A 26,779-nucleotide genomic window follows, 5' to 3' on the forward strand; every position below is an offset into this window, starting at 1 on the left:
CGCTCAGGAGTTCTAAGTTCAATACTGTGCCCCCCATGTTTAAAAAACCATGGGGAATAGCTAGGTAATTTGGTAGTGAAAGCCAGATCTAGAGTTAGGAGGACCTGGATTCAAATCTGGATGTAGACCCTTCCTAGTTGTGTGACCCTGAGCAAGTCACTAAACCTTGATTGCCTAGCCCTTATCACTCTTCTTAGTACTGATTCTGAGAGAGACGGTAAGGGTTTAAAAAAAAGAACATGGACAAACTGGTCATAGGGCAGGCAATCAAGAGGGTAAAGGGCCTGGAGATTATACAGGGAAAGATCCTACTGATGCTTAGTTTCCAGAAGAAAAGATGTGAAGGGGTGAGGAACGGGACATTCTCTGTAGAGGTCTTCAAGTACCTGAAGGCCTTTTCCTTGTGAAAAGGACTCAGATTTGTCCTGAGTAGGTCTAAAAGTCAGAACCAGGAACAGGTGATAGGAACTGTAGGGGCAAAAAGAATTCTCTAACAAGGGACTGGCTCTGTGACTTCAAAGTTATAGAAACTCCCAAGGAGGAAATTCCCCCAACCAAAGCAGGGCCTGGGGCACTGAGAAGAATAAGTCACTAGACCCATGTCACATAGACAGTAAGTGGCAGAGACTGAACTCGGGCCTTTCTGTCTGAAGTTAGCTTTCTTTCACACTATAATATTGCTTCTCAATGTAATGAAGACATTAAAAACCAGAATGGGCTGATGGGTTAGGTAGTAAGTTCATCATCAATGAAGGTCTTTTAGAGGCTATATAATAACTTGGGGATATTACAGAAAGGATTCATGCTCCAGGAAGAGGTGGTAGATAAACTAAGAGCATCCCTTTTTCTAAGATTATAGTTCACTCTCCTGCCGAAGAAGTTACAATGAATGATTTTCTAATACTTACCATAAGAAAGTCATCTGCACCCTTAGGCAATCCCAGCCCAGGGAGGGAAAAGATCATAATCATCCTCAAACGGTTGGGCTTAAAAACTTAGTGTTTTGGAGGGTCCCCAAATCTAGTACCATAAACTGCCCAACCTTGTCTAATTCCATGGAGACTTGGTGACTGCTATCATGTAATATTTCCTAATGCAAATTTTAATCTTCCTGGAAGTTTCACCCACATACTTTGGTTTAAGTTTGAGGTTATCTAATCTCATACAACTTTTTCTTATTTCTTCAGGTTTTGAAATAAGAGCCTCTTATCTTCAACTGATAGAAATCCTCAGGGCTATAGTAAAAGACTCCTGCTCAAAGCTCTCAACTGGTGCTTGAGAAAACTAAAGTCAGTATCTTCATATATTTATTCTACAAACAAATATATTTATATAATGATTTCAGGAAGGGCATTCATCAAACCTTATCATTTGTTTTCATGTGGCTTAGGGATCTGTAATAGAAACAGTATTTTTTAAAACTTTTATCTTTTGTCTGAGAATTAGAACTAAGTATTGGTTCTAAGGCAGAAGAGCAGTAAGAGCTAGATAGTGGGGGTTTGGTCACTTGCCTAGGGTCATACAGCTAAGAAGTGTCTGAGGTCACATTTGAACCCAGGACCTCCTATTCCCAGACTTCGCTCTCTATCCAATGAACTACCTAGATGTCTCAATGTATATAGATTTAATCCTTGGTTCTCGCATCCTCCCCTAGCAATGGAATCACTGGCTCCAATCCTCTGATTTTACAAATAATTGTGTAAACTGTTTTTTAAACCAAAGCTCCAAAGCAAAATGACTTGAGGTCACATAAGTAGTTGTCAGCAGAATCAGATTAATCTTAATCTTCACTTAAATAGAATGTTAAGATGATAAATCTGGTGTTTGCCTGTCACTCTCCATCCCCTAACACCCAGCAGGAAATCAATCCCCCTTCCTGCCCTTAGTTGACTGGCCCTACCAGTATTGTGTTTCAAGTGAACTATGTTTTAGTATAAAATGAAAAAAAAAACCAAACCTGGGACTTTTTCCCCCTGTATCGAAAAATTCTTACAGTGGGGACAAGATGGCAGACGGGTGGGTGGGGGGTGTTGGTACTGTAAGAGGTCACACTAAGTGCATTTTGGCACTGGGACGAGTTGGTAGGGTGGGTTTGGGTTGTATTTTTTGTTTTTTTTTTCTTTTTGAGGGGAGAGCCTAAGGGAGGGTTACAGAGGCCCCCTGCCCCAATTTTTTTTCTAATATTTAAAAGAGTGTTTTGTAGGTTTCAACAACTATGGCCACAACTTGGGTTTCTATCACTGGGAAAGGAGGGGGGGTGAGGGGGGGATGGCTAGACATGTCTGGCTGAGGCCAACTTTGGAAGTTTTGTTTCCCCCCCTCCTCTTTTTTTTTTTGTATAATAAAGTGAAAAAAGGTTAAAAAAAAAGATGATAAATCTGATCGTTAAAAAATAGTAATGATAATGTAAGCTAGATATCAAAACCAGGTGATGTGAAATTGCTTTGCTTATAAACTAAAATCACAAATTTACGTGCCTAAGGAGGTTCAAACCAAACATTAGTTCTCCTAATGAAGACAAAGAACATTCATATGGTTTTCTTGAACACACTGGAATCATGTGACTTCCTCAAGGTCTGTGAGTCAGTTGGTAGTTTCTCTAAGATTAGACTCTGGCATTTCTATCTGAGATTCTGTTCCAACCGCTAAACCACTATCTTAGTTTCCAAATAGGTAAACTATTAGAAATAAGCATGTCTCAGAGCTGACATCTAAATCATCTATGACTCAGATTTGATCATTATCCAGTGTTAGAGGGTATTAATATTATTTTTGGATAAAACTAAAACACTTTTCTAGAAGATCTTAGAAAACCTACAACATAGAATATTACAAAACTTAAAACCATAGAGCTCAAAAGACCTCTCATTATACAAATGAGGAAGGTTTGGTGACTGCCAAGGTTACTGGGCTAATAAGCAATACATTCAAATTCAACAAATATTCAGAATCTACTCCTCTTCTTCACTACAGCAACACTGAAATCTGGCTTCCAACCTCATCACTCAAAAAAACTGCCCTCTCCATAGTTAGCAAAGATCTTTAAAACAATAACAACAACCTTACTTTCTATCTTAGAATCAATACTGTGTACTGGTTTCAAGGCAGAAAAACTGTAAGGGCTAAACAATGGAGTGAAGTGCCCATGGTCACACAGCTATAAAGTGCCTGAGGCCAGATTTGAACCCAGGGCCTCCTGTCTCTAGGCCTGGTTCTCAATCAACTGAGCCACATAGCTGCTCACCCAATAATCTTTTAAATTGCTAAATCTAATGGCTTTTCTCAGTCCTTATCTTACCCAGTCCAACTGACAATATTGATAACCTTCTCCTCTAGAGTACATTCTTCTCTCTGGGTTATTGCAACACTACTCACTAGGTTCTCTTCTTACTTATATGATATGTCTTCAGACTCCTTTGCTGGCTCATCAGCCTTCCTATATCTCCTACCCATGGGTATTGCCCAAGGCTAGATCCTGTTCTTTTCTCCCTCTATACTCTTAATAACCATCTAAGAGAATCTTATAGACTTAACTATCCCCTGGAAGCAATTGACTCCCAGATAAGCAGACCTTTCTCCTGAGCTTGAGTTCCAGGTCATCAATTAACTGTTGGACATTTTGTCCCAGAAACATTTCAAATTCAACATGTCCAAAACAGAATTATTATTTTCCTCCAGACCCTCCTCTCTTCCACACGTCCCTATTTCTTGCAAAGGCACCACTCTTCTATTCTCCCCATTCATAACTTCCATATAATCCCTGATGCTTCACTTTGCAGCTCATCTTTAGCATCTGATTTCTTCACTGCAGCCATGCTGGTTAGCTTAGGCACTTGGCAACTAGGTGACCTCAAGGACCTCCTAACTGGTCTTCTTACTTCAAGGTCTTCCCATTCCACAGTACCCTACCGAATGCTGCAAAAGAAAGCAGGTTTCCTTTATGCAGATCCAATTATATGATCTCCCTACTCCAATAGTTCCCTGTTGCTTCTAGAATTAAATGCCTCACTTTAGATTTTAGACTCATTAACAATGGAGCCCCCAGTCCATCTTTCCAGTCTCACTGGATGTTATAGAGCAACTGGAGGCAGCTAACACAGTGTAAGGAGGCTGCTCACTGAACATTAGGGAAAGCAGCTGCTACTTTACCTACATCATCAGGTTCCAAAGGGAATCACCATACATTCTGGTTTCCCAATCAACACCGAGATTTGTTTATGGGTGATGTCAAAATTAGAACAACTAGTCTACGTGTTGTTTGAATCCAGTTACACACTCTAGAAACACTTGTAGATCTCCTAAGTTCTTTGAGGTCAGTAACTGTAGTTTTTCAGCTTTGTATCTCAAAGAATAACACACTATCTTACATACAATAAATACTCTACATGTATGTTACAGGGTGATGCATTCAAGAAGTCCGATAATCAGGGGGCAGCTGGATAGCTCAGTGGACTGAGAGCCAGGCCTAGAGATGGGAGGTCCTAGGTTCAAATCTGGCCTCAGACACTTCCCAGCTGTGTGACCTTGGGCAAGTCATTTAACCCCCATTGCCTAGCCCTTACCACTCTTCTGCCTTGGAACTAACACACAGTATTGATTCCAAGATGGTAGATAAGGGTTAAAAAAAAAAAGGAAGTCCGATGATCATCTTCAAAATAAATCTTACCTATTCTGAAAAGATTTTCCAGCAATGTTGTCTCTATATGAATCAAATAGAACATGATATTGGTCCCGACTCCATTCCAGAACAACCTAAAAGAGAGAAACTCAGTTATTATATTATGTACACATTCTTGGCATCAGAGGATCACAGAATCATTGTTATCTCTTTCCCTTTCCTCAATCCCAAGGATGCCAGAAGCCAAATGGGGTTGCTAAGGGATGAGGGAGAGGATGGGAGGTAAGAGGTAGGGCTTCCAAAAATACTTTCATGGACCTATCAAATGTGATTATCCCTAAAAATAACATCTATTCAGAATTCCTTGAAGTCAGGGACTATTTTTTACATTTCTTTGTATCTCCAGTGCTTATCAAAAGTGCTTGGCATATCTGAGGCACTTATAAGTGTTTATTGAGGAGACAGCAAGGTGGCACAGTGGATAGAGAGCTAGGCCCTGGAGTCCGGTTCAAATCTGATGTCAGACACTTCCTAGCTGTGCGACCCAGGGTAAGTCACTTAATCCCAATTACCTAGCCCTTATCACCTTTCTGCTTCAGAATCAATACTGAAGGATTTTAAATAAATAAATAATTTAAGATTTGAAAATACGTATTGATTAACTGATTGAGGGGAGCTGGAGTGAGGTGACAAGAGTTCAATAGTCGCTTCCTAGTAGCACAGGAACCATTTCAAAAATATGAAGTTAAAAAAATAATAATTCAATGTACTTACAACTGAGCCTTCTATAAAAAATAAAGCCATTGTTCAAAAGACTACTCAGTAAGTATGGCAATGTTCCAATTATAGAGCCCAGATCCTCAAAGAGCTAGAGCCTTTGCAACAGATCAAAGTCAGTAGTTTGATCTTTATGAAACACCTTCAGGCTTATATACATGCTAGTTTAAAAAAAACTTTTTGTTATTAATCCTAATACTAACTCTAAAACTAAACCCTTCTATCATCCTTACTGTGTGCGCATAATAGGCCTCAATAAATGTGTTTGTTGGTGCCTCTGTCTTGTTTTCCAATTCTTTCATGTAAGACTGATCTGCCCCTGCAAGTGGATGTTTCAGAAGGAAAAAGACCGTATCTATCTTTTACAATCTCTGTCCAACTTACACTTATCTTGGTAGTAGTGGACAGAAATCTGGGCTCAATTCTGCTCCTGACCCCACCGCTGACATATAAGCTTGATATAGGACCCTGAGCTTAACAACAGCACACAGGCAACTCTCTAGACCTAGAAATTGTATTGAAGGTAGAGATCTGCTTGGGCAGGAGTTTCCTCATTGGGGAGTTCCCTATATCAACTGATTCACAAGTCCAGACCCTATTTCTCTATGTGGGTGTACACACACACACACACACACACACACACACACCATATTCTATTTTTCTACATCAAGCACTCTGCCTGTTTTTAATTACTTACAATATAGGAGGCACTGCCAATTATAAGACCATCCCTGTCCTCAAGGGCACACATACAAACTTGCTTATTTCTTTCATCAGATAAATTCATCTAAGGTTACATACATTACAAAATCAGCAAATGAGAAGTTGGCCTTTTTTTTCAACACATTTTTAAATATCCTGGAGATTGTCAAACTAAGTCTAAGGGGATTCCTACAGTTTACTATCTCAGTACTATGTTTGCTTTCTTCTTCTTACATGCCACAGCTTGTCTTCTCTTTTTCTTTGGCTCAATGTATACCTTACTTTTGGTCTCTTATCACTTCTTTCCTTCTCTGTTTAGCCCTAATTTTTGAAAGACCACTGCTAACTTTTAAAGTAGAGTTTAGCAAATTTAGTTTGGATATGGGGGGGGGGGGATTAAAAAATGTAGCAGATAAAAGTTTTCTGTTAAAATAAAGGAGTTTGGGGAAACCACTGACTGTGATCATAAGGGTTTAGTCCCCACTATTATATTGCAACCCAAATTTAACTCACTGAGGGTCTGAGAAAGCTCTCCCTCCCTTTCCAAGACCCACTGAGACAGCAAGAAATATATCAATTATACATGTGAAACCATGCAAAATATATTTCCAAATCAGCCTTACTGCTAAAAGAAGCAAAAAAAGGTAAGAAAATTATACAACTTTCATTCAATTATACAACTAGTTTTCTCCTAGAGGTGGATAGCATTTTTTAAAAATAATAATATCCCTTGGAATTGTCTTTGATCATTGTATTGATCAGGGTAGTCAAATCTTTTACAGTTGATCATCATTACAACATTGTTGTTACTACACACAATGATCACTTGGTTTTGCTCACTTCACTTTACATCAATTCATTGAAGTCTTGTCATCTTCCCCCTCTGAAACCACCCCTGTCATCATTTCTTATAGCCCAATAGTACTCCATTCACAATCATATTCCACAACTTGTTCAGTCTTTCCCCAACTGAGGAGCATCCTCTCAATTTCCAATTCTTTGCCATCACAAAAATATAAATACATTTTTTTTTATGTATAGGTCCTTTTCCTTTCTCTTCAATCTCTTTGGGACAGAGACCTATTAGAGGCAATGCTGAGTCAAATGATATGCAGAGTTGTATAGCCCTTTGGACATAGTTCCAAATTGTTCTCCAGAAGAGTTGCACCAGTTCACTACTCAGGCAAACTATTTTCTTTCATCACTTGCAGCATTTTTCATTTCTGATAGGTATGAAGTGGTACTTCAGAGTTTTAACTTTAATTTCTCTAATCAATACTGATTTAGAGCATTTTTTCTTATGACTATAAATAGCTTTGATTTCTTCTTCTGAAATCTGCCTGTTTCTATCATTTGACTATTTATCAATTGGGGAATGGCTCTTATTTTTATAAGTTTTACTCAATCCTCTATATATGTGAGAAATGAGGCCTTTATCAGAAAAAGGTGCTATATAATTTTCTGATATTAATTGTCTATGGTATCTTTTAGCAAAATGTTGTTTCCCTAATAATCTCTTTTAATTAGGGTCTATTTTTGCTATGCTTTGTCAGAGATCATGATTGCTACCCCTCCCTTAGCTGAAACATTATAATAGTTTTTGTTCCAGCCCCTTATATTTTTTACTCTGATTGTGGGTATGGGTATGTCTCAGTTTCAAGAGTGTCTCTTTGTAAACAATGTATTGTTGGATTCTGGTTTCTAATCCATTTGGCTATTTCCATCTTATGAATGGGCTCATTCCATTCACATTCACAGACTACCCCTAATTGTATATTTCCATTCATCTTGTTTTCTATTTCTTTTCTCTCTTTATCCTATTATTTCTCTTTTAATCTTCCTCAAAAGTCCATTTTGCTTCTAAACACTGACTCCCTAAATCTGCTCTCCTTTTTATCATTCTCCCCACCCTTTTCTCTTATCCCCTTCCCTCTTTTAACCAATTCCCATGAAAGTAAGGTTCAAGCATTGTCCCCCCCCAACCCCATTTTCCTGTCTCTTGTAAAAATTCTTTGCATGTCTATCAAGGTGATTGACAAAGTCACACCAGCCCTCAAATCCTTTTCTAGATGCTCACCATGACCACCTACCTGACAGGAAGTGAAGTCTAGTTGGTAAGTCACTTTTTGGAAAAACAGCAGGACATTTGCTATTCTCTACATCTAGTATTACATGTAGTATTTTCCCTGTTCTAGTCAAAGCCAAATGTAGCTAAGAAATCACACTGTCATTCCTTCCAGTACTCTCAACATGGAGCTCATCTAGACCAGATAGCTTGAATTGATGAACAGAAGATAGGGGGTGAACTTCCTTAGCTATCTAGGGTATAAACTCTTTGACAGTTTTGCTTTGTCCTTTTGATCCCAAATCCATTCTCCTTGGCAAAAGAAACAAGCTATTTTCGCGGTCAGTCGTTAAGCCCTTCTTGAAACCTCCCTTTTCCTAGTACAACCTCCCCCTAAGCTTTGCTGGTCAGCTTTGTTCCCTTCTAACCTTCAACTCTTCACTTTTATCTTTCTTTTTCATTACAAATTGAAGCCCCAAGAACTTTTAAAGCCACTAGGCTAGTTAGTAGCAAAAAGTAGCAAAAAAAACAAAACCATACTTAGTAACTTCTTAAAAGTAAAACCTCATTAAAGAAACTTGAGAACAGGAAGAGAGAAATTTTGTAACAAAATTGTCTTGCTACTTATACAGAGATAGTACTAATTCTAAGGGATGTTAGAATTAAGCAATCCACAAAAATTTCACTATTGCCTCATTAATATGTATCTATATGTATTTTCTAGCTCTAAAAGCAACAAATGAGATAAAGTTAAAAGGGCATAAAAACAAATTCCAAAGAGCCAAAAGCTCAAAGATGAAGCTCCTGTCTAGGAAGGCTCTCCAATGACTGGCTCACAAGTCCATGAATTCAATTCATGGCATGCCTGGTCTGTTTTAATTAATGACTTGTGGCATCTCCTGTACTGTAGTATCCTTTAACTCTTATTATTTTAGTGCCCTTTTCACATTTTTGTTCTGCGTGAAATAAATTATTTCAGTGATCCCAAGTACAGAAGTCTAGCCCTGGCATCCCGTGGGGTCAGGATGAATGTCATTATGGAAGGAGGAGCTAGTGGGGCTTAAAATTCAAGGACAGGAATGAGAAAGGCCTTTTTCCTTCCACTCTTGAACAGACCGACCCCAAGTGGGGTCTACAGTTATGATTCGGAATGTAAATACCTGATATGCATTATGTATTCTCATTGCTACAAATTGAGAGGTTGAGAACCTCTGGTCTACACTAACAGAAGAAAAAAATAGAATTCTTAAATAATCCCATATGAGAAAAAGAAATCCAACAGGCCATCAAAGAACTCCCTAAGAAAAAATCCCCAGGGCCTGATGGATTCACTAGTGAATTCTATCAAACATTCAAAGAACAGCTAACCCCAATATTATACAAAGTATTTGACATAATAAGCAAAGACGGAGTGCTACCAAACTCCTTTTATGACACAAATATGGTACTGATTCCAAAGTCTGGTAGATCAAAAACGGAGAAAGAAAACTACAGACCAATCTCCCTAATGAACATAGATGCAAAAATCTTAAATAGGATACTAGCAAAAAGACTTCAGCAAGTGATCAGGAGGGTCATTCACTATGATCAAGTAGGATTCATACCAGGAATGCAGGGCTGGTTCAATATTAGGAAAATCATTCATATAATTGACCATTATCAACAACCAAACCAACAAAAATCACATGATTATTTCAATAGACGCAGAAAAAGCCTTTGATAAAATACAACACCCATTCTTATTAAAAACACTAGAAAGTATAGGAATAGAAGGGTCTTTCCTAAAAATAATAAACAGTATATATCTAAAACCATCAGCAAACATCATCTGCAATGGGGATAAACTAGATGCATTCCCAATAAGATCAGGAGTGAAACAAGGATGCCCATTATCACCTTTATTATTTAACATTGTACTAGAAACACTAGAAGTAGCAATTAGAGAAGAAAAATAAATTGAAGACATTAAAATAGGCAATGAGGAGACCAAGTTATCACTCTTTGAGGATGATATGATGGTCTACTTAAAGAATCCTAGAGAATCAACAAAAAAACCTAATCAAAATAATCAACAACTTTAGCAAAGTTGCAGGATGCAAAATAAAGCCACCTAAGTCATCAGCATTCCTATATATTTCCAACACATCTCAGCAGCAAGAATTAGAAAGAGAAATCCCATTCAAAATCACCTTAGACAAAATAAAATACTTAGGAATATATCCCCCGAGACAAACACAGGAACTATATGAACACAACTACAAAACACTCTCCGCACAATTAAAACTAGACTTGAGCAATTGAAAAACATTAACTGCTCATGGGTAGGACGAGCCAATATAATAAAAATGAACATCCTACCCAAACTGATCTACCTATTTAGTGCCATACCCATTGAACTTCCAAAAAAAATTTTTTTCTGAATTAGAAAAAAACTATAACAAAGTATATATGGAAGGACAAAGGATCAAGGATATCCAGGAAAATAATGAAAAAAAAATACAAAGGAAGGTGGCCTTGCAGTCCCAGATCTCAAACTATACTATTATAAAGCAGTGGTCATCAAAACAATTTGGTACTGGCTAAGAGACAGAAAGGATGTAAACCTTAAAATTTCACAGACTTCTGAATGTTAAAAATTTTACTCCACATTGAGGAATCCTCCAATTCCCTACTTGAAATAATTCCCTACCAGATAGTGAGAATTCTATTTGAATGTGAAAACTCCTTGCTATGGGAGGATCTCTACCCCATCCTTACTTGGGACTGCTTTAGGGGAGAAAACTCCTTGCTATGGGAGGACCTCTATTCCACCCCTACTTAAGAATGCTTTAGGGAAGAAAACTCCTTGCTAAACAATGAAATTACTTGAAAACCATACTTATAAAGGAAAGGAGTATTTTGAGCCATGAATTGATACAATGGGATGCTAAGTGCCTATAAAGGTGAGGCAACTTGTAAACTACTTAGACCTAAAAGGTGAAAACTTACTCAGAGGTTTTCTCTTAATGAAATTAGTCAACACAGTAGCATTTTTTTTCCTGACTTACTAAAGAGATTAATCTACTCAGCTGTGAATTCAAAATGGGCTGTCTTTTGGAAAACATCTACAGTGATTGGTAGATGTAGGGACTTAGGGGAGGTGACATGGGAGAAAAACCCCTATATAAGAAAAACCAGAATCTCTTGAGGATATATCCTTTTGGAGAAATCCTTTTGGAGGATCTCTGATGAGGATCGCTTGGGAAGAATCTCTAGAGAGAGGCTCTGGAGAAGGGAAGCTCTTGGAGGACAATCTCTAAGGAGGTCTCGCTGGAGTTCTCTCTGGTGAAGTCAGCTGAGATGGAGCTGGCCTGGGGTCACTAGAATCCTTGCTTAGACAGACCTTGTGGTGAGTGTTAAAGGACTGACTGACTGATCTCTTCTCTTAAGACTCAAGTCTAGGCCATGTTGGCTTAAGGCCCTTCATACTTATTTCCTTTTCTCTCTTTCTCTCTTTTCTTTAATTCCACATTTGTATTAATTAAAATATCTATAAAACCCAGTTGACTTGGGTATTTGAATAATTGGGAATATTTCCCTGGCGACCACCTTATATTTGATTTAAAACCAAGACACTGTAGTGAAAACATATTTTCTGCGGTCAAATTTACTCACCTTCTCTTATATCTATCACAATTTATATCTTCCACTATTTTAATCACTACAGTTTAAGACCTCAACCATTTTAAATCTAACAGTTTATGGAGACCACGAAGTTGGTGATAAAACCCTCAAAAGACTTCTGTGAAATCTCTTTCCTTTATCTCTTTGCTTTATTACTTGCCTATCAGTCAGTTTTGTTTTCTGTTTTAACTTGGCTTCAAAATTACAGCTGCAAGAACGGGTGAGTAAAAAACCTTTTTGATTCTCCTTAAATTTAAGCTGTTTTAGATCTTAGCAACAGGGCCCTAAAGTCCTGACTAGGAGAACTTTTTCTAAATCCTTTCCTTTAGGGAACAACTGCCTAAATTAAGATTAAGACAAACCTGGGGAAAGTTCTGGCCTTGTCCTTCTCCTCACGTATTTACTTTAGAAATATGTGGTTTCAGCCAGTTCACAACATATTTAACAACTGGCTATTCAGCTCTATGACCAACCTTGTAAAATTTGCATTCTTTTTCTCTCTAAAATTTCTCATACCATGGGATTTATGGCAAAATATAATCAACACAGTACTCCCCCTTGGGATTTTGATTGTTATAGCTGTAATATGGTATTTCTTTACAAAGCCCACTTCTCAGCCAAACCAACCAAGCCTTCCTTCTACTACTCAACAATATGCAGAACTAAATACTCGGCTTGAGCTTATAGAGGAAGGTCAGGGAGAGATTGTAGCTTTTATGAGAAGCATTAAGAGAATTAAGAACATTATCAGAAACTCTGGACACAGCTCCTCCTGCCAACTCGACCTTAGAACCCCCTGCTTCTAACCAACCTACCTCTCCCCCTACCCCCTTGGCCTCAGAAAACTCTAATTCTAATCAACCCACTCTGAGTACACACCCCACCCACACTTCCGACCCAACACAATCAACTCTAAGTTCACACCCTACCCATAGCTCTGATCTTAATCACCTTACTGATTCCTCCAATCCAAACACCTCTGTATCCTTTCACACTTCTTCCTTGGCTCCTCCTTCTCATCCTACACAATCTACTTTAAGTTCACATTCCAACCTAAATTCACACCATACCCCTGATTTTTTTGGCACTATGGGACAACAAACCCTTTCTTTTAATGTGCCCAACTCTTCTATTTCTCAGACTTACCTAATTGAAAATGGAGCAAGAAGCCTAGAAACAGAAATACCAAATAACTTAGATAGCTTATTTCCTTTAAGGGAAGTACCCACTTTTAATAAGAATGGAAACTTGGTATCTGTAAGACATCATACACCTTTTACCCCTGAGGATTTAAAAAAATTGAAGGAAATATGTCATCATTTGAGAACAAACCAATATTAATTATAAAAAAAATTAGAGAACATATTCAGAACTTTTGACCCCACTTGGTTGGATGTTGAGAATATATTAGAAGAATTATTAACAAAGAGAGAAAAAATAAAATTGTCTCTCTGGCTAATCAAAAATGAGGTAGAAGAGGACATTATTGGCCAACTGAAGATCCACACTGGATTAGTGGAATAGACTTGGGGCAAGCGACCTCAGCAAGACAGTCTATGACAAACCCAAAGACCCCAGCTTTTGGGACAAAAATCCACTATTTGACAAAAACTGCTGGGAAAATTGGAAGACAGTGTGGGAGAGATTAGGTCTGGATCAACACCTCACACCCTACACCAAGATTAACTCAGAATGGGTGAATGACTTGAAAATAAAGAAGAAAACTATAAGTAAATTAGGTGAACACAGAATAGTATACATGTCAGACTTTTGGGAAGGGAAAGACTTTAAAACTAAGCAAGACATAGAGTCACAAAATGTAAAATAAATAATTTTTATTACATCAAATTAAAAAGTTTTTGTACAAACAAAACCAATGTAACCAAAATTAGAAGGGAAGCAACAAACTGGGAAACAATCTTCATAACAAAAACCTCAGACAAAGGTCTAATACTCAAATTTATAAGGAGCTAAAGCAACTGTACAAAAAATCAAGCCATTCTCCAATTGATAAATGGGCGAGGGACATGAATACGGTTTTCAGCCAAAGAAATCAATATTATTAATAAGCACATGAAAAAGTGTTCTAAATCCCTGATAATCAGAGAGATGCAAATCAAAACAACTCTGAGGTATCACCTCACACCTAGCAGCACATGACAGTGAAGGAAAGTAATGAATGCTGGAGGGGATGTGGCAAAAGTCGGGACATTAATGCATTGCTGGTGGAGTTGTGAATTGATCCAACCATTCTGGAGGGCAATTTGGAACTATGCCCAAAGGGCGATAAAAGACTGTTTACCCTTTGATCCAACCATAGCACTGCTGGGTTTGTGTCCCAAAGAGATAATAAGGAAAAAGACTTGTACAAGAACTTGTACATAGCTGCGCTCTTTGTGGTGGCCAAAAATTGGAAAATGAGGGGATACCCTTCAATTGGGGAATGGCTGAACAAATTATGGTATATGTTAGTGATGGAATACTATTGTACCCAAAGGAATAATAAAGTGGAGGAATTCCACGGAGACTGGAAAAACCTCCAGGAAGTGATGCAGAGTGAGAGGAGCAGAACCAAGAAAACATTGTACACAGAGACTGATACACTGTGGTACAATCAAAAGTAATGAACTTCTCCATTAGTCTCAATGCAATGTCCCAGAACAACCTGCAGGGACCAAGGAGAAAAAAACACTACCCACAAGCAGAGGACAAACAGTGGGAGTAAAAACACCGGGGAAGGACAACAGCTTGACTACAGGGGTGGAGGGGATATGATAGAGGAGAGACTGAATGAACACCCTACTATAGAAACCAATAGCAAGGAAATGGGCTCAGGTTGAGAATGCATGTGACACCCAGAGGAATCACGCATCACCAATGGGAGGGGTGGGGAAAGGGGTGGGGGAAAAAAGTGACCTTTGTTTCTAATGAATAACATTTGAAAATGACCAAATAAAATAATGTTTAAAATAAATAAATGAATGAATGAATAAAACCTTCCATAATCTGAAAAAAAAAAGAACTAAGATGAAGAAAATGATAGTATGCTTTATCAAATTTGCAAATGACATAAACCTGGGAGGGATAAGTAGAATTTTAGATAAGTCAGATTCCCCTCCCAAATTAGAATAAGTACTTATGAATTAGGTTTCTTTCATACTTTGCATTTATATCATTCCCCTCTTCCTCTTCCCCTCTCCTCCCACTTCCCCTTACAGAACATATAGTAGGTGTTCAATAAATGCTTGTTCGTAGATTTCAAGAGGTCAAGATGAAGGGTTTAATCTATTATGATGAAATGTAAAAGAAAGAAATATAAAGTCTAATAATTAGGTTAAGTAATTTTTTTAAAGTACATGTTAAAGGGGGTGGGAGCAGCTAGATGGCTCAGTGGATAGATAGCCAAAGGCGATGAGAAGTCCTGGATTCAAATCTGCCCAGACACTTCCTAGCTATGTAACCCTGAACAAGCCATCTAACTCCCATTGCCTAGCCCAGAGATGGCAAACTTATGGCACAGGTGCCAAAGATGCTCTCTATGGGCACACCACCCTCCCACCCCCACCCCATCCTCCAAGTTTATTACTAGAAAGGCAAAGGAACTTGGACAAGAGCTGCTCTCTACTCCTTCTCCATATTGCATGACAACATTTTTTCACATCCCTTGCACCTCTGCATAGCAGCCCAACGGGGGCTCAAAGGTGGCATAGCTAGAAGGGAGCAGAGTGCTCAGGCCACTCCCCTCCCCTTCTCTTCACCTGCTGAGTACATTCCTCACTTCATCCACCCTTTAGTCCAGAAGCCCAATGGGAGCACTTTCTCCCCTCCCCTGTGTGTGTGTGGGGAGGGGGGAGGGAGACAGGGTGTGCCTGGCCCTTGACAGGGGAGAGGGGCACGGCATGTAGCCTCTGTTGGAGGCAGGCATAGGACTTGGTCTGTAAGGTACGGTAGGGGTGGAGCCTGGCACTCCAATTCTAAAAGGTTCAGCATCACTGGTCCTAGCCTTTACTGCTGTTCTGCCCTGGAAATAATATACACTATTGATTCTAAGACAGAAGGTAAGAGGTTTTATTATTATTTTTTAATGTGCATGTAGGGGGAGTTAGGTAGCTCAGTAGATTGAGAGCCAGATCTAGAGACAGAAGGTCCTGGGTTCAAATTTGGACTTAGACCTTTCCCAGCTGTGTAAATGGTGACAAGTCACTTAACCCCAATTGCCTAGCCCTTACCATTCTTCTGCCTTGGAACCAGTACTCAGTATTGATTCTAAGATGCAAGGGAAAGGGTTTTTTTTTTTTAAAGATCATGTATATTACTATAATGTACATGATGGAGGGGGTTTGGCCAGACAGTTCATGAGACAAAGATCTCGTGGTTTTAGTGAACTACAATCTCTGAATCAACAGTGCCACTAAAAGAGCTAATGGGATCTTAAGCTGACTGAGGAACAACCCTGTGGTTAGACCACAAGTAGAGGCATGTGCTCAGTTCTAAGCCCCACGTTGTTCCAGAGAAGTGTCTACAACTAGGGGATATGAGTAAAGATGGTGCCACATGAGGATCAGTTAAAGAACTTGAGAATGTTTAATCTGGAAAAAAGAAGCTATGAGAAGTCTTTTAAGAATTTGAAAAGATCCTATATAGAAGGATTAGAATTTTCTCTCCTCTCCAATTCTGACCTCATACAAAGAGGATTCTACATAATTATTCTACTTCAAATACCCTAACTACTTGATTCACTAATTCACTAATTCACCAACTATGAGCTACTCCTCCACCCAAATTCAAACACACATAAGGATGATTATGCCCTTGATCTTGCCATGACTCACAAACATAACATCTCAGTTCAAGAGTCATGAAATCCCCTTATCTGACCATAATCTATCATTTTTTCACCTCTCCCTCTCCCTTTTTTTCTATAACCCTGCTCTTCATCTGCACTGGGACCTCCAATTCCTTGATCTCTTAATTCTCCCTCAAACTATCTCCCCTGGACTAAGCACTTTCTCTTCTTCTCCCTACCTTGATCCCTTGGTGAACCAATTCAAATGCATGCTGCCCTCATCTCCTGAATCCCTATCCCCCTAATATTATTGATTATGCTCAGCCCCATCTCAACCTTGGATGGATCCTACCCATTCACTACCTTCATACTTATACACATGCTGCTGATTGAAGGGAAAATAATGCAACTATTCAAAATTATTAAGAGAAACAAAGATGCCATTTCTTTTTTTTTTTTACTAGATTGATAATTTCATAGGATAGCTAGGTGGCACAGTAGATAAAGAGTGCCAGGCCTAGAGTAAAGAAGACTCATCTTTGTGAGTTCAAGTCCAGCCTCCAACACTTCCTAGCTATGTGACATTGGGCAAGTCACTTAACCCTGCTGGCCTCAGTTTCCTCATCTGTAAAATAAGGTAGAGAAGGAAATGGCAAATCGTTTTAGTATCTTTGCCAAGAAAATCTTAAATGGGGTCATAGAGTTAGAGGCAAATGAAATGACTGAACAACCACCTAGTTTCTTTGGTATATGGAACCTTCAGTAAGACACTTACTCTCCTCTATCTACTCTGCAGTAACTAGTTATAGTAACAGAAGCACTTAGTTTGTCACTTGCCCAGGTCACACAGGAAATATAGTATGTCACTAGTGGAACCTGATGCTATTTTTTTTTCATCTGAAGGATATGACTATGTTCTTCAAGGAAAACCTGAATTATTTATCAAAAACAAAAAGAAAGAAGTAGTTCTACCAAAATCCTTTTATGACACAAATATGATACTGATTCCAAAGCCAGGCAGGTCAAAAATGGAGAAAGAAAACTACAGGCCAATCTCCTTAATGACCATAGATGCAAAAATCTTAAATAGGATACTAGCAAAAAGACTTCAATAAATGATCAGGAGGGTTATTCATTATTATCAGGTGGGATTTATACCAGGAATGCAAGGATGGTTCAATATTAGGAAAACCATCCACATAATTGACCATATCAGCTGTGAAAGAAGCATGAAGAGAGAGAGAGGCCTTGCAAGCCAGGTCATGCAAGAAACAAGGTGAAGGACCTGATATGCAAAATCAAGGTGAAGATTCCAAATGGAATGTTCCCAGGAGGAGGGGGCAGTTGAAGCTGGAGGGGGAGAAACTGTTTTGCTCTCTCTGGTGGGTGACTGACCAAGAGAGAAACATCTTCTCTGTTTTTCTGACCAAAGGAGTCAAGCCTGGCTGAAGGGGGAAGAAGCTGAGAACTAATATCATTATATCAGGAATACAAGGATGGTTCAATATTAGGAAAACCATCCACATAATTGACCATATCAACAAGCAAACCAACAGAAATCACATGCTTATCTCAATAGTTGCAGAAAAAGCATTTGACAAAATACAACACTCATCCCTATTGAAAACACTAGAAAGCATAGGAATAGAAGGGCCTTTCCTAAAAAAATAAAAATAATTTATATATATATATATGTTTATATATATATAAAACCATCAGCAAGCATCATCTGCAAAGGGGATAAATTAGAAGCCTTCCCAATAAGATTAGGAGTGAAATAAGGGTGCCCATTATCACAACTATTATTTAACATGGTACTATAAACACTAGCAGTAGCAATTAGAGAAGAAAAATAAATTGAAGGTATTAAAATAGGCAATGAGGAGACCAAGCTATCACTCTTTGCAGATGGTATGATGGTCTATTTAAAGAATCCTAGAGAATCAACTAAAAAACTGGTGGAAATAATCAACAACTTTAGCAAAGTTTCAGGATACAAAACAAACCCATATAAATCATCAGCATTTTTATGTTTCTAACGCATCCCAACAGCAAGAGTTAGAAAGAGAAATCCCATCTAAAATCACCCTTGACAATATAAAATACTTAGGAATCTATCTGCCAAGATAAACACAGGAATTATATGAACACAACAACAAAACACTTTCCACACAATTAAAACTAGATCTAAACAACTAGAAAAATATTAATTGTTCATGGGTAGGACGAGCTAACATAATAAAAATTACAAGCCTACACAAATTAATGAGCTTATTTAGTGCCACGCCTAACAAACTACCAAGAAACTTTTTTACTGAATTAGAAAAAAACTATAACAAAGTTATTTGGAAGAACAAAAGATAAAGAATATCAAGGGAAATAATGAAAAAAAATGTGAAGGCGGGGGGGGGGGGGGGGGGGGGGTGTCTAGCAAAGCAGGAGTCATCAAAACAATATGGTAATGGTTAAGAAACAGAAGGGAAGGGCAGTGGGGTAGCTCAGTGGATTGAGAGCCAGGCCTAGAGACAGGAGGTCCTAGGTTCAAATCTGGCCTTAGACACTTCCTAGCTGTGTGACTCTGGGCAAGTCAATTAACCCCCATTACCTAGCCCTTACTGCTCTTCTGCCTTGGAGCCAATACACAATATTTATTCCAAGATAGAAGGTAAGGATTTAAAAAATAAAGTAAATAATGAACTGGAGGAATTCCATGTGAACTGGAATGACCTCCAAGAATTCAATGCATAGTGAAAGGAGCAGAATCAGGAGATCCTTATACACAGAGACAGATACACTGTGGCGCAATCAAATGTAATATATTTCTATACTAGCAGCAATGCAATGATCCAGGACAATTCAGAGGGATTTATGAGAAAGACGCTATCCACATCCAGAGGAAGAACTGTGGGAGTAGAAACACGGAAGAAAAACAACCACTTAATCACATGGTTCGGTGGGGATATGATTGGGGATGTAGACTCTAAATAATCACTTTAGTGCAAATATTAATAATATGGAAATAGGTCTTCATCAATAACACATGTAAAACCCAGTGGAACTGCTCATTGGCTATGGGAGGGGGAGTGGGAGGAGAGGAGGGAAAGAACATGAACCATGTAGCCATGGAAAAATATTCTAAATCAATTAATTAAAGTTTTTCAAATCAAAAAAGAAGGAAAAATAGAATTTTAGATAATTAATTTGTTCTTAATTGTGAAGGTAGAAAGCACATCTTGTTCAATGGTCTTCAAATGCACCATGGGATCAAGTGAAAGCCTAATCAAAAAGTGTGATAAATAAACCTGGATGAATATAATCTTAGATAAAATTCCTAGCAAAAGAAAATTGGGGGGGGGGGGGGAAGGAGTAGTGATCAGAAATGCTAAGACAAAGAAGAAACAATTTCCCTGAAACACTATCATATCACTTGGCAGCTTTTATCTCAAACTTCCCTTTCTCCTTCCTGCCAGGCTGCAATTCAAATTATTTTACATGGATGAGACTGTGTCTTTCTCATCATCTCTGGACACAGAGTCCTTCCTTTGTCCTTTAGGCAAGCTACAATCTGAATTCTTCGGACATTGTGTTGTGATATGACTCCCAGCCATACAGTATCACTGGGAGAAGAGAGATGTCTAAAAGTTGGGAAAAGCTCGGAGTCATAAAAGTAACTGGTAAGGATCAGCTAGGTGGTTCAGTGGATAGAGAACCAAGCCTGGAGATAGGAAGTCCTGCGTTCAAATCTGACCTCAAACACTTCCTAGCTGTGTCATCCTGACCTAGGCAAGTCACTTAACTCCAATTGCCTAACCCTTAGCACTCTTCTGCCTTGGAATGGATACAAACTGATTCTAGGACAGAAGGTAAAAGTCTTTAAAAAAAAAATACTGGGCAATTCCTCTAAAGCAGTGGTTCTCAACCTCTCAATTTGTAGCAATGAGAATACATAATGCATATCAGAAATTTACATTCTGAATCATAACTGTAGCAAAATTACAGTTTTGAAGTAGCCACCAAAATAATTTTTTGGTTTGGGGTCACTGCAACATGAGGAACTGTATTGCAGGGTCACGGCATTAAGAAAGGTTGAGAACCACTGCTCTAAAGCAAATGGCCCCACTTTTCTCCTATTCAATTCTAGGCCCTGCTCATTATTCCTCTAACAGTGTCTTATCCAAGATATAGGTATTTGTGAACCAGTTCTATAGGCTGTCCATCTGTTGGCATCCTATAGTCTGGACAATAGGCCACTAGGTTTTTCCTATATGGAGAGTTAAACCAAACTCTTGAATAATTATAGATCTCATTTAGGAGGCATTGAAGTGTTTTGAGGCTGGGTACAACCTGCATAATGTCAGTCAGAGACAGGATCATCAAAAGGATCTCACTGTCTGGAGGGAAGCCTTCTTAGGCTCTACACTGAGCATCCTCCAGGACAAAAGTGTGTCCCCTTGTTTTATTCTTCATTATTGAATACTGGTAATCAATCAGAGGGTCAAACAAAATTCTGGATATGGTTACTGCTTTAAAGAATTCTTATCTGCTCTTAACATATTTGGGAGATACTTTGTAAGAACAAAGCTATTAAGGGATCAATTTAGCTCTACTAAAGCAACAATCACAAAAGGATACTGATTCTCTCTGATTTTTAGTACTATGTGATTATAAATATGTACTCTATAGAGTATCATTGCTAGGAAGGTCTGTCTCTTCCTTTCTCATACTTTCATCAGAGAGATGGGGAAATATGCATATAGGGTAATTGATATTCATATTCTTTAGACCATTTTTTTGGTAAACAAAAAAAAGGTCTGATTTTTTCCCTAAGCTTTTAGTATCTTTTCGACTTTCAGATATTTAGAGGATTAGCCTCTCAGTATCCACAAAACCATTTCACCACATTCAACAAAGAAAAATTCCCTTCCCTTCTATCTTTGGTTTCTTTGGTCCCGTATCTCCTATATGTAGCATGCTGTGAAATGGCAGGTTAGAACATAAAGGTGGAGCATTGAGGTATGTTAGTAGCAACATTTGGCACAACTTTGCCACTTTTTTTGGTCTGATCTTTTAACTTCCTTTACAATGTCATTCTATATGTTCTCTGAATGTTCAGACTTGGGGGCAGCTGGGGAGCTCAGTGGATTGAAAGTCAGGCGAGATAGGAGGTCCTAGGTTCAAATCTGACCTCAGACACTTCCCAGCTGTGTGACCTGGACAAGTCACTTGATCTCCATTGACTAGCCCTTACCACTCTTCTGCCTTGAAACCAATACACAGTATTGATACCAAAACAGAAGGTAAGGGTTTAAAAAAAAAAAAAGAATGTTCAGACTTAACCAGGTTGACTCATAAGCTTTCTGAAAATTGAATCTTTTCTACATTAAAAAAAAATGTTTTGTGACGCTATATCAGCCTTCTACAATTCTCTATTAAATGTTAAGAAGTAACTTCAATTGATACTGCTTGTGGCTGCTATCTCTACTTGGCAAGAAGATAAATGCTGGCTAAACTAGGGTCGAGGTCTTTTTGGTCTACTTGCAGGGATCGGTTTACATTAGTTAAATTTCAAAATGGTGATGGTCTCTGTCAGTGGCTAGTCTTTTATCCATTTCCCACTACAGAGGGGAAATTATTTTTTTGATTATGACATCTACAACTAGATTTTGAATTTTCCAGAAGTGTCTTATATAGGCTTATATACTTCCCACAGGAAACAGAGGGATCCCATTAAAAACAAAATAGACAATTTATTTTGATTTATTTTAGTTGCTGTAGGATGGCATAGAATGGAAGATCATAGAATTTGGAGTGGCCTTGGAGATTCCTTATCCCATTTTTTAACAAAAAAGGAAACTGAGGCCCAAAGAGGTTCAAGACCCTGCCCACTCCTGTAAGAAGCAAAGAAGCAAAGAAACATAATTATTTTGGACTGCTTAAAAAGTAAATTACAAGTGTGAATTAAAATACAATACCTAAGGCATGAGAAGATCAGGATAATGTAAGGTGAATCAAAGTAGCCTGGCTGGAAAGCAGGGCAGGGCAGTGGGATGCTTTTTAAAAAACTAGAGACCTTGCACTGGGGGTGGGGTAAGTTAAAATAAGGGAGAGGCATTGGAAATGAGGAAGCTAGAGTACAAGTGCTAGCAAACACATGTATGTGCTCATCTGAAAGTGGAACATGTATCAAGGATAAAACAAATTGAAAAGAAAAATTCAAACCAACTCCCTGGTGATTACGAGTTTAGCTACTGAATGCCTCAACTGGTAGAGAATTCAGATTTTAGAGAGTTTTAAATTGAAGATCACTTAAGGCAACAAATATAGCTACCCTACCAAGGTTACAGCTATCACTGCAGTTGTATATATGTATGGGACATCTGGCAGGCAATGATGTCATAAGTGTGTTCATGTATATGTATGTACATATATGAGATAGAACTAAAACAGGTAGCAATACAGCATATTTTTCTCTATATGTAATAGTTGTGTTGATTGCTTTTTCTTTTCTTTTTTAAACCCTGACTTTTTGTCTCATTAACAACTCTAAGACAGAAGAGCAAGGGTTAGACAAATAGGTTTAAGTGACTTGCCCAGAGTCACACAGCTATGAAGTGTCTACAGACACATTTGAACTCAGAATCTTCCACCTCCAGGTTTGTCCTCTAGCTGCTGAAACCACCTAGCTGCCTCTAATAACATAATTTTATCAACATAAAAAACATGAAGTCTTTATTCTTGGTACATTAGTTCAGCCACTTTCTAACCAAACTTAAGATAAGAGAAGATCAGATTTGGGTAATAAAAAAATGATGTACATTCAGATAAATATTAAGTTCCTCACCTTTTGCCAGAGAAATGATGGACTTAGTGCTGAATGATGTGTACATTCTTGAACACAGCCAAGACATAGATTACACTTCACTATGCTTATTATAAGGGACTGTTTGTTTTTTTAAACTTAGAGGGGAATGTAGCAGGAGACATAGAAAAAGTCATGATAGTGACCACTCCAAACAAAGACAAAAAAGGAAATGTCTTTGAAGCATTTTTTTAAAATTCAAAGAGAAAAGAACAAAGTTCAGAGGGAGTCATAGTCACAAAGGATAGTTTTGAAACTAATGTGGATTATATGCTTTTGAAAATAAAAGCTATATATAAAAGATTTGTGGTTTCATATATACAATCCTTTTTTCCTCTTCCTTGTATTCAGAACTGTTCATGCTTGTTGATGTTTGTCAAATTCAGGATAAAAAAAAAATTTTTTTAAAGAACATTTCACTCAGTAAATTGAAATGGATATAGAATTTTGACCAGCACTAGAGCACTAGAAAGTGAAGAGAGTAGAGGAATGAAGAAAAACTAACATTTGAAGAGCAAAGAGGGAGAAAATTTTAATGGTAGTCAATTTGGTAAATTGATGTTCACTTGAACTGCTTTAGTTACTAAATACTTATCCAAGTGAGGCTAATGTAACCACAGATGAGGAGAAGGGTGTCCAAGAGAAGACAACCAAACAATGATGAGAAGGATCTGAAAGTACTGGTTTTGGTTCTATTATTTCTCAATTCTTCCAGAGGTTCATTTTTTCCATTTTTGTTAAAAAGGATTCTTAACCACAATGTATGCATTAATATTACATTGACCTGAATCATCATTAGTGTTGCTCTCAAGCAGACAACCCTAAGTGATATAAGAATGGTCAACTCAAGCAGTTCAAGGTATGACTTCTAGAGATCTCTTCTAGTAAAGCTCCCCTTTTCAATGAGGAAAAGTAATAGGGCCATTGTTTATTCTGAAGAGGTACATAGAGCTGGACTGAATCAGGAAAACTCAGGCTGGAATCCTGCCTCAGATACCAGCTGTTTGACTTTGTGCATGTCATCTAATCTTAGTTTCCTCAGGTGCAAAATGGGGTTAATAATAGCAAGTACCTCATGGGATTGCTATGAGGATCAAATGGGTGCTTTGTAAAAACACTTAAAGCATTATTGAAGTGTAAGCCAATAGTCTTGATGACAGCATCTTCTTTAGGGAGGAGGAAGAACATCAGGGGGACTTTGACAGAGGACATCAGAATGAACAGTCATGTATTCCCATATAACCTCTTTCCAATCCTATCAAACTGGAAAAATTTCAAGTGCAAACTCTAACAAGAAAGAGGTTGTTGTTTCCAGGACCAGTCTGACTAAATGCAGAGAAGCTCATGTCTGAAGGCAGCCTCCAGGGATGAAATTTTTTATCTAACTTGTGAAACCATTTAAGTCATAAAGGGACTAATACAATAAAACTGATATCAGTAGAGAAAGCCCAGATGGCAATGAAACGATTGTTCTTTGAAGTAAATAATAAACTGATTGACAAGTATCTTACATGTCTATGTGCCAGGTACATTAATAAACCTAGACGTAATCAATCTAAAACTTTTAATGTTTTTTTTTTAATAACTTAAACACTGAAGAAGGGTCAAAACATAGATTCTAAGGGCAACAAGTAAAAAAGGGCATACAGGAGCAATTAGGTGGCACTATGGATAGACAGGCCTGTAGTCTGAAGGATCTAGATTCAAATATGGCCTCAGATCTTCCTAGTTATGTGACCCTGGGCAAGTCACTTAACCCTATTTGCTTAGTCCTTGCCCTTCTGTCTTAAGAGTTGTTAGGGCAGAAAGGTCTTTAAAAAGGGGGGTGGGAATAGAAATAAGAGGGCCCAAAATATCATCTCACTATGTGTTCTTTAATAATTCCCATTTGTGTGGTATTTGAAGGTTTGCACAGCTCTGATCATGTTCTATAATCTTTTTTGGCCCTGTAGCCAAAATTCAATTCAACAAAAAAGCAGATTTTGAACAACTTGAAGAATACTAAAAAAGGGTTGCAACTAAATAGATAAGAACCCTTCAAAAATCACACCTGTATACACACACATGCACACACACTCCACTAATAACTCAACTTTATTGCCTTAATAAAAGGCATGCCAAGAGGAAACACTGATTCAATTTTAAGTAAATAAAACAATTGCAAGAAAGCCTCAACTAATGTTCATTCATTCAAAGACACTTTAGATAAGCTATAATCTACTACTAAGGATATCCCCAACTGCTGCTCAAACATACCCTGACAGATTCTAATTCAGGTGAAGGTGGTATTAACATCACCCTAAGGAATTCCAGACTTGAATGATCTCCATGTTATTCTCTAATTTTTCTGTATTCTCTGATGGCCTCTGCTACATCCCAAGAGACCTTGCGCTAAAGTCCAAGGAAGCTACCCTCATGCAGTCATGTGCCTTGGTGCCTGCGCTGGTCTTGTGACCATTGATAATATACAACTCTAAATGGAAAGCTATAGATAGACTAGTTGATGACCTAGACTTGTTTGGAAAAAGTGTACAAAAGTCTAATAGCTGATAAAGTATTAATCCCTTGGATTCTTCAAGCCACCAATGGGATTGAAACCTTCAAAATTCAAGCATAAACATACTTTGAAATGCATAAAGGTCAAAGGTTTCCTGATATGGGAGTAAGGAATGAGGAAGATAAGGAAGAAGAGAGCAGAACTATGGTGTAAATAAGGAGAAACGGGTACCATCAGGCCGGGCAAGGGAACAAAATAGTCCAAGAGAAGCAGAAAAATTGGCATAAATTCTAGTGATAAAGTAGAGATGAGCTAGGGACAAGGCCTTTTAGAAGTAAGCAGGTGCTTTTGCTGAAGGACTTGAAAAACTTGGTGTTAAAAGATAGTTAAGAAATGAATGCCATGGCAGCTAGGTAGTCAGAAGGACCTGAGTTCAAATATGACCTCAGACACTTCCTAGTTGTGTAAGGCTGGACAAGTCACTTAATCCCACTGTCTGGTCCTGACTGCTCTTCTGCCTTAGATCCATATTGGTTCTAAGACAGAAGATATGGGTTTTTTAAAGGGGGGGGGGGGGGAGATGCAGTTAAGAGATGAATACCCCAGATGCTGAGAGAAGAGGAGAGGAAACAGAATTCAAGGTGTTTTGGATCAAAGAGGAAATGAAAAAAGGACAAGTGAAGAAAGGCTAAGATTTTAGTTCCAGAACTTAGTAAAGAAGAAAGATGACCATTCTGGAGGGCAATTTGGAACTATGCCCAAAGGACGATAAAAGACTGCCCTTTGATCCAGCCATAGCACTGCTGGGTTTG

At 38.2% G+C, this 26,779-nt stretch overlaps 1 protein-coding gene across 2 annotated transcripts in view; it reads right to left on the reverse strand.

Moving 5' to 3' along the window:
* The window catches only part of GNPTAB (N-acetylglucosamine-1-phosphate transferase subunits alpha and beta), a 97,313-nt gene that overhangs the window by 67,190 nt on the left and 3,344 nt on the right, over positions 1-26,779 (reverse strand). For both annotated transcript variants that reach the window (XM_056798765.1, XM_001373258.5), the window contains exon 2: positions 4,667-4,752. In XM_056798765.1, coding sequence (XP_056654743.1) covers positions 4,667-4,752 — 86 coding nt within the window. The remainder of the gene's footprint in view (positions 1-4,666; positions 4,753-26,779) is intronic.

Source organism: Monodelphis domestica, chromosome 5 (assembly GCF_027887165.1).
Source record: "Monodelphis domestica isolate mMonDom1 chromosome 5, mMonDom1.pri, whole genome shotgun sequence".
NCBI classification, from domain to species: Eukaryota; Metazoa; Chordata; class Mammalia; order Didelphimorphia; family Didelphidae; genus Monodelphis; species Monodelphis domestica.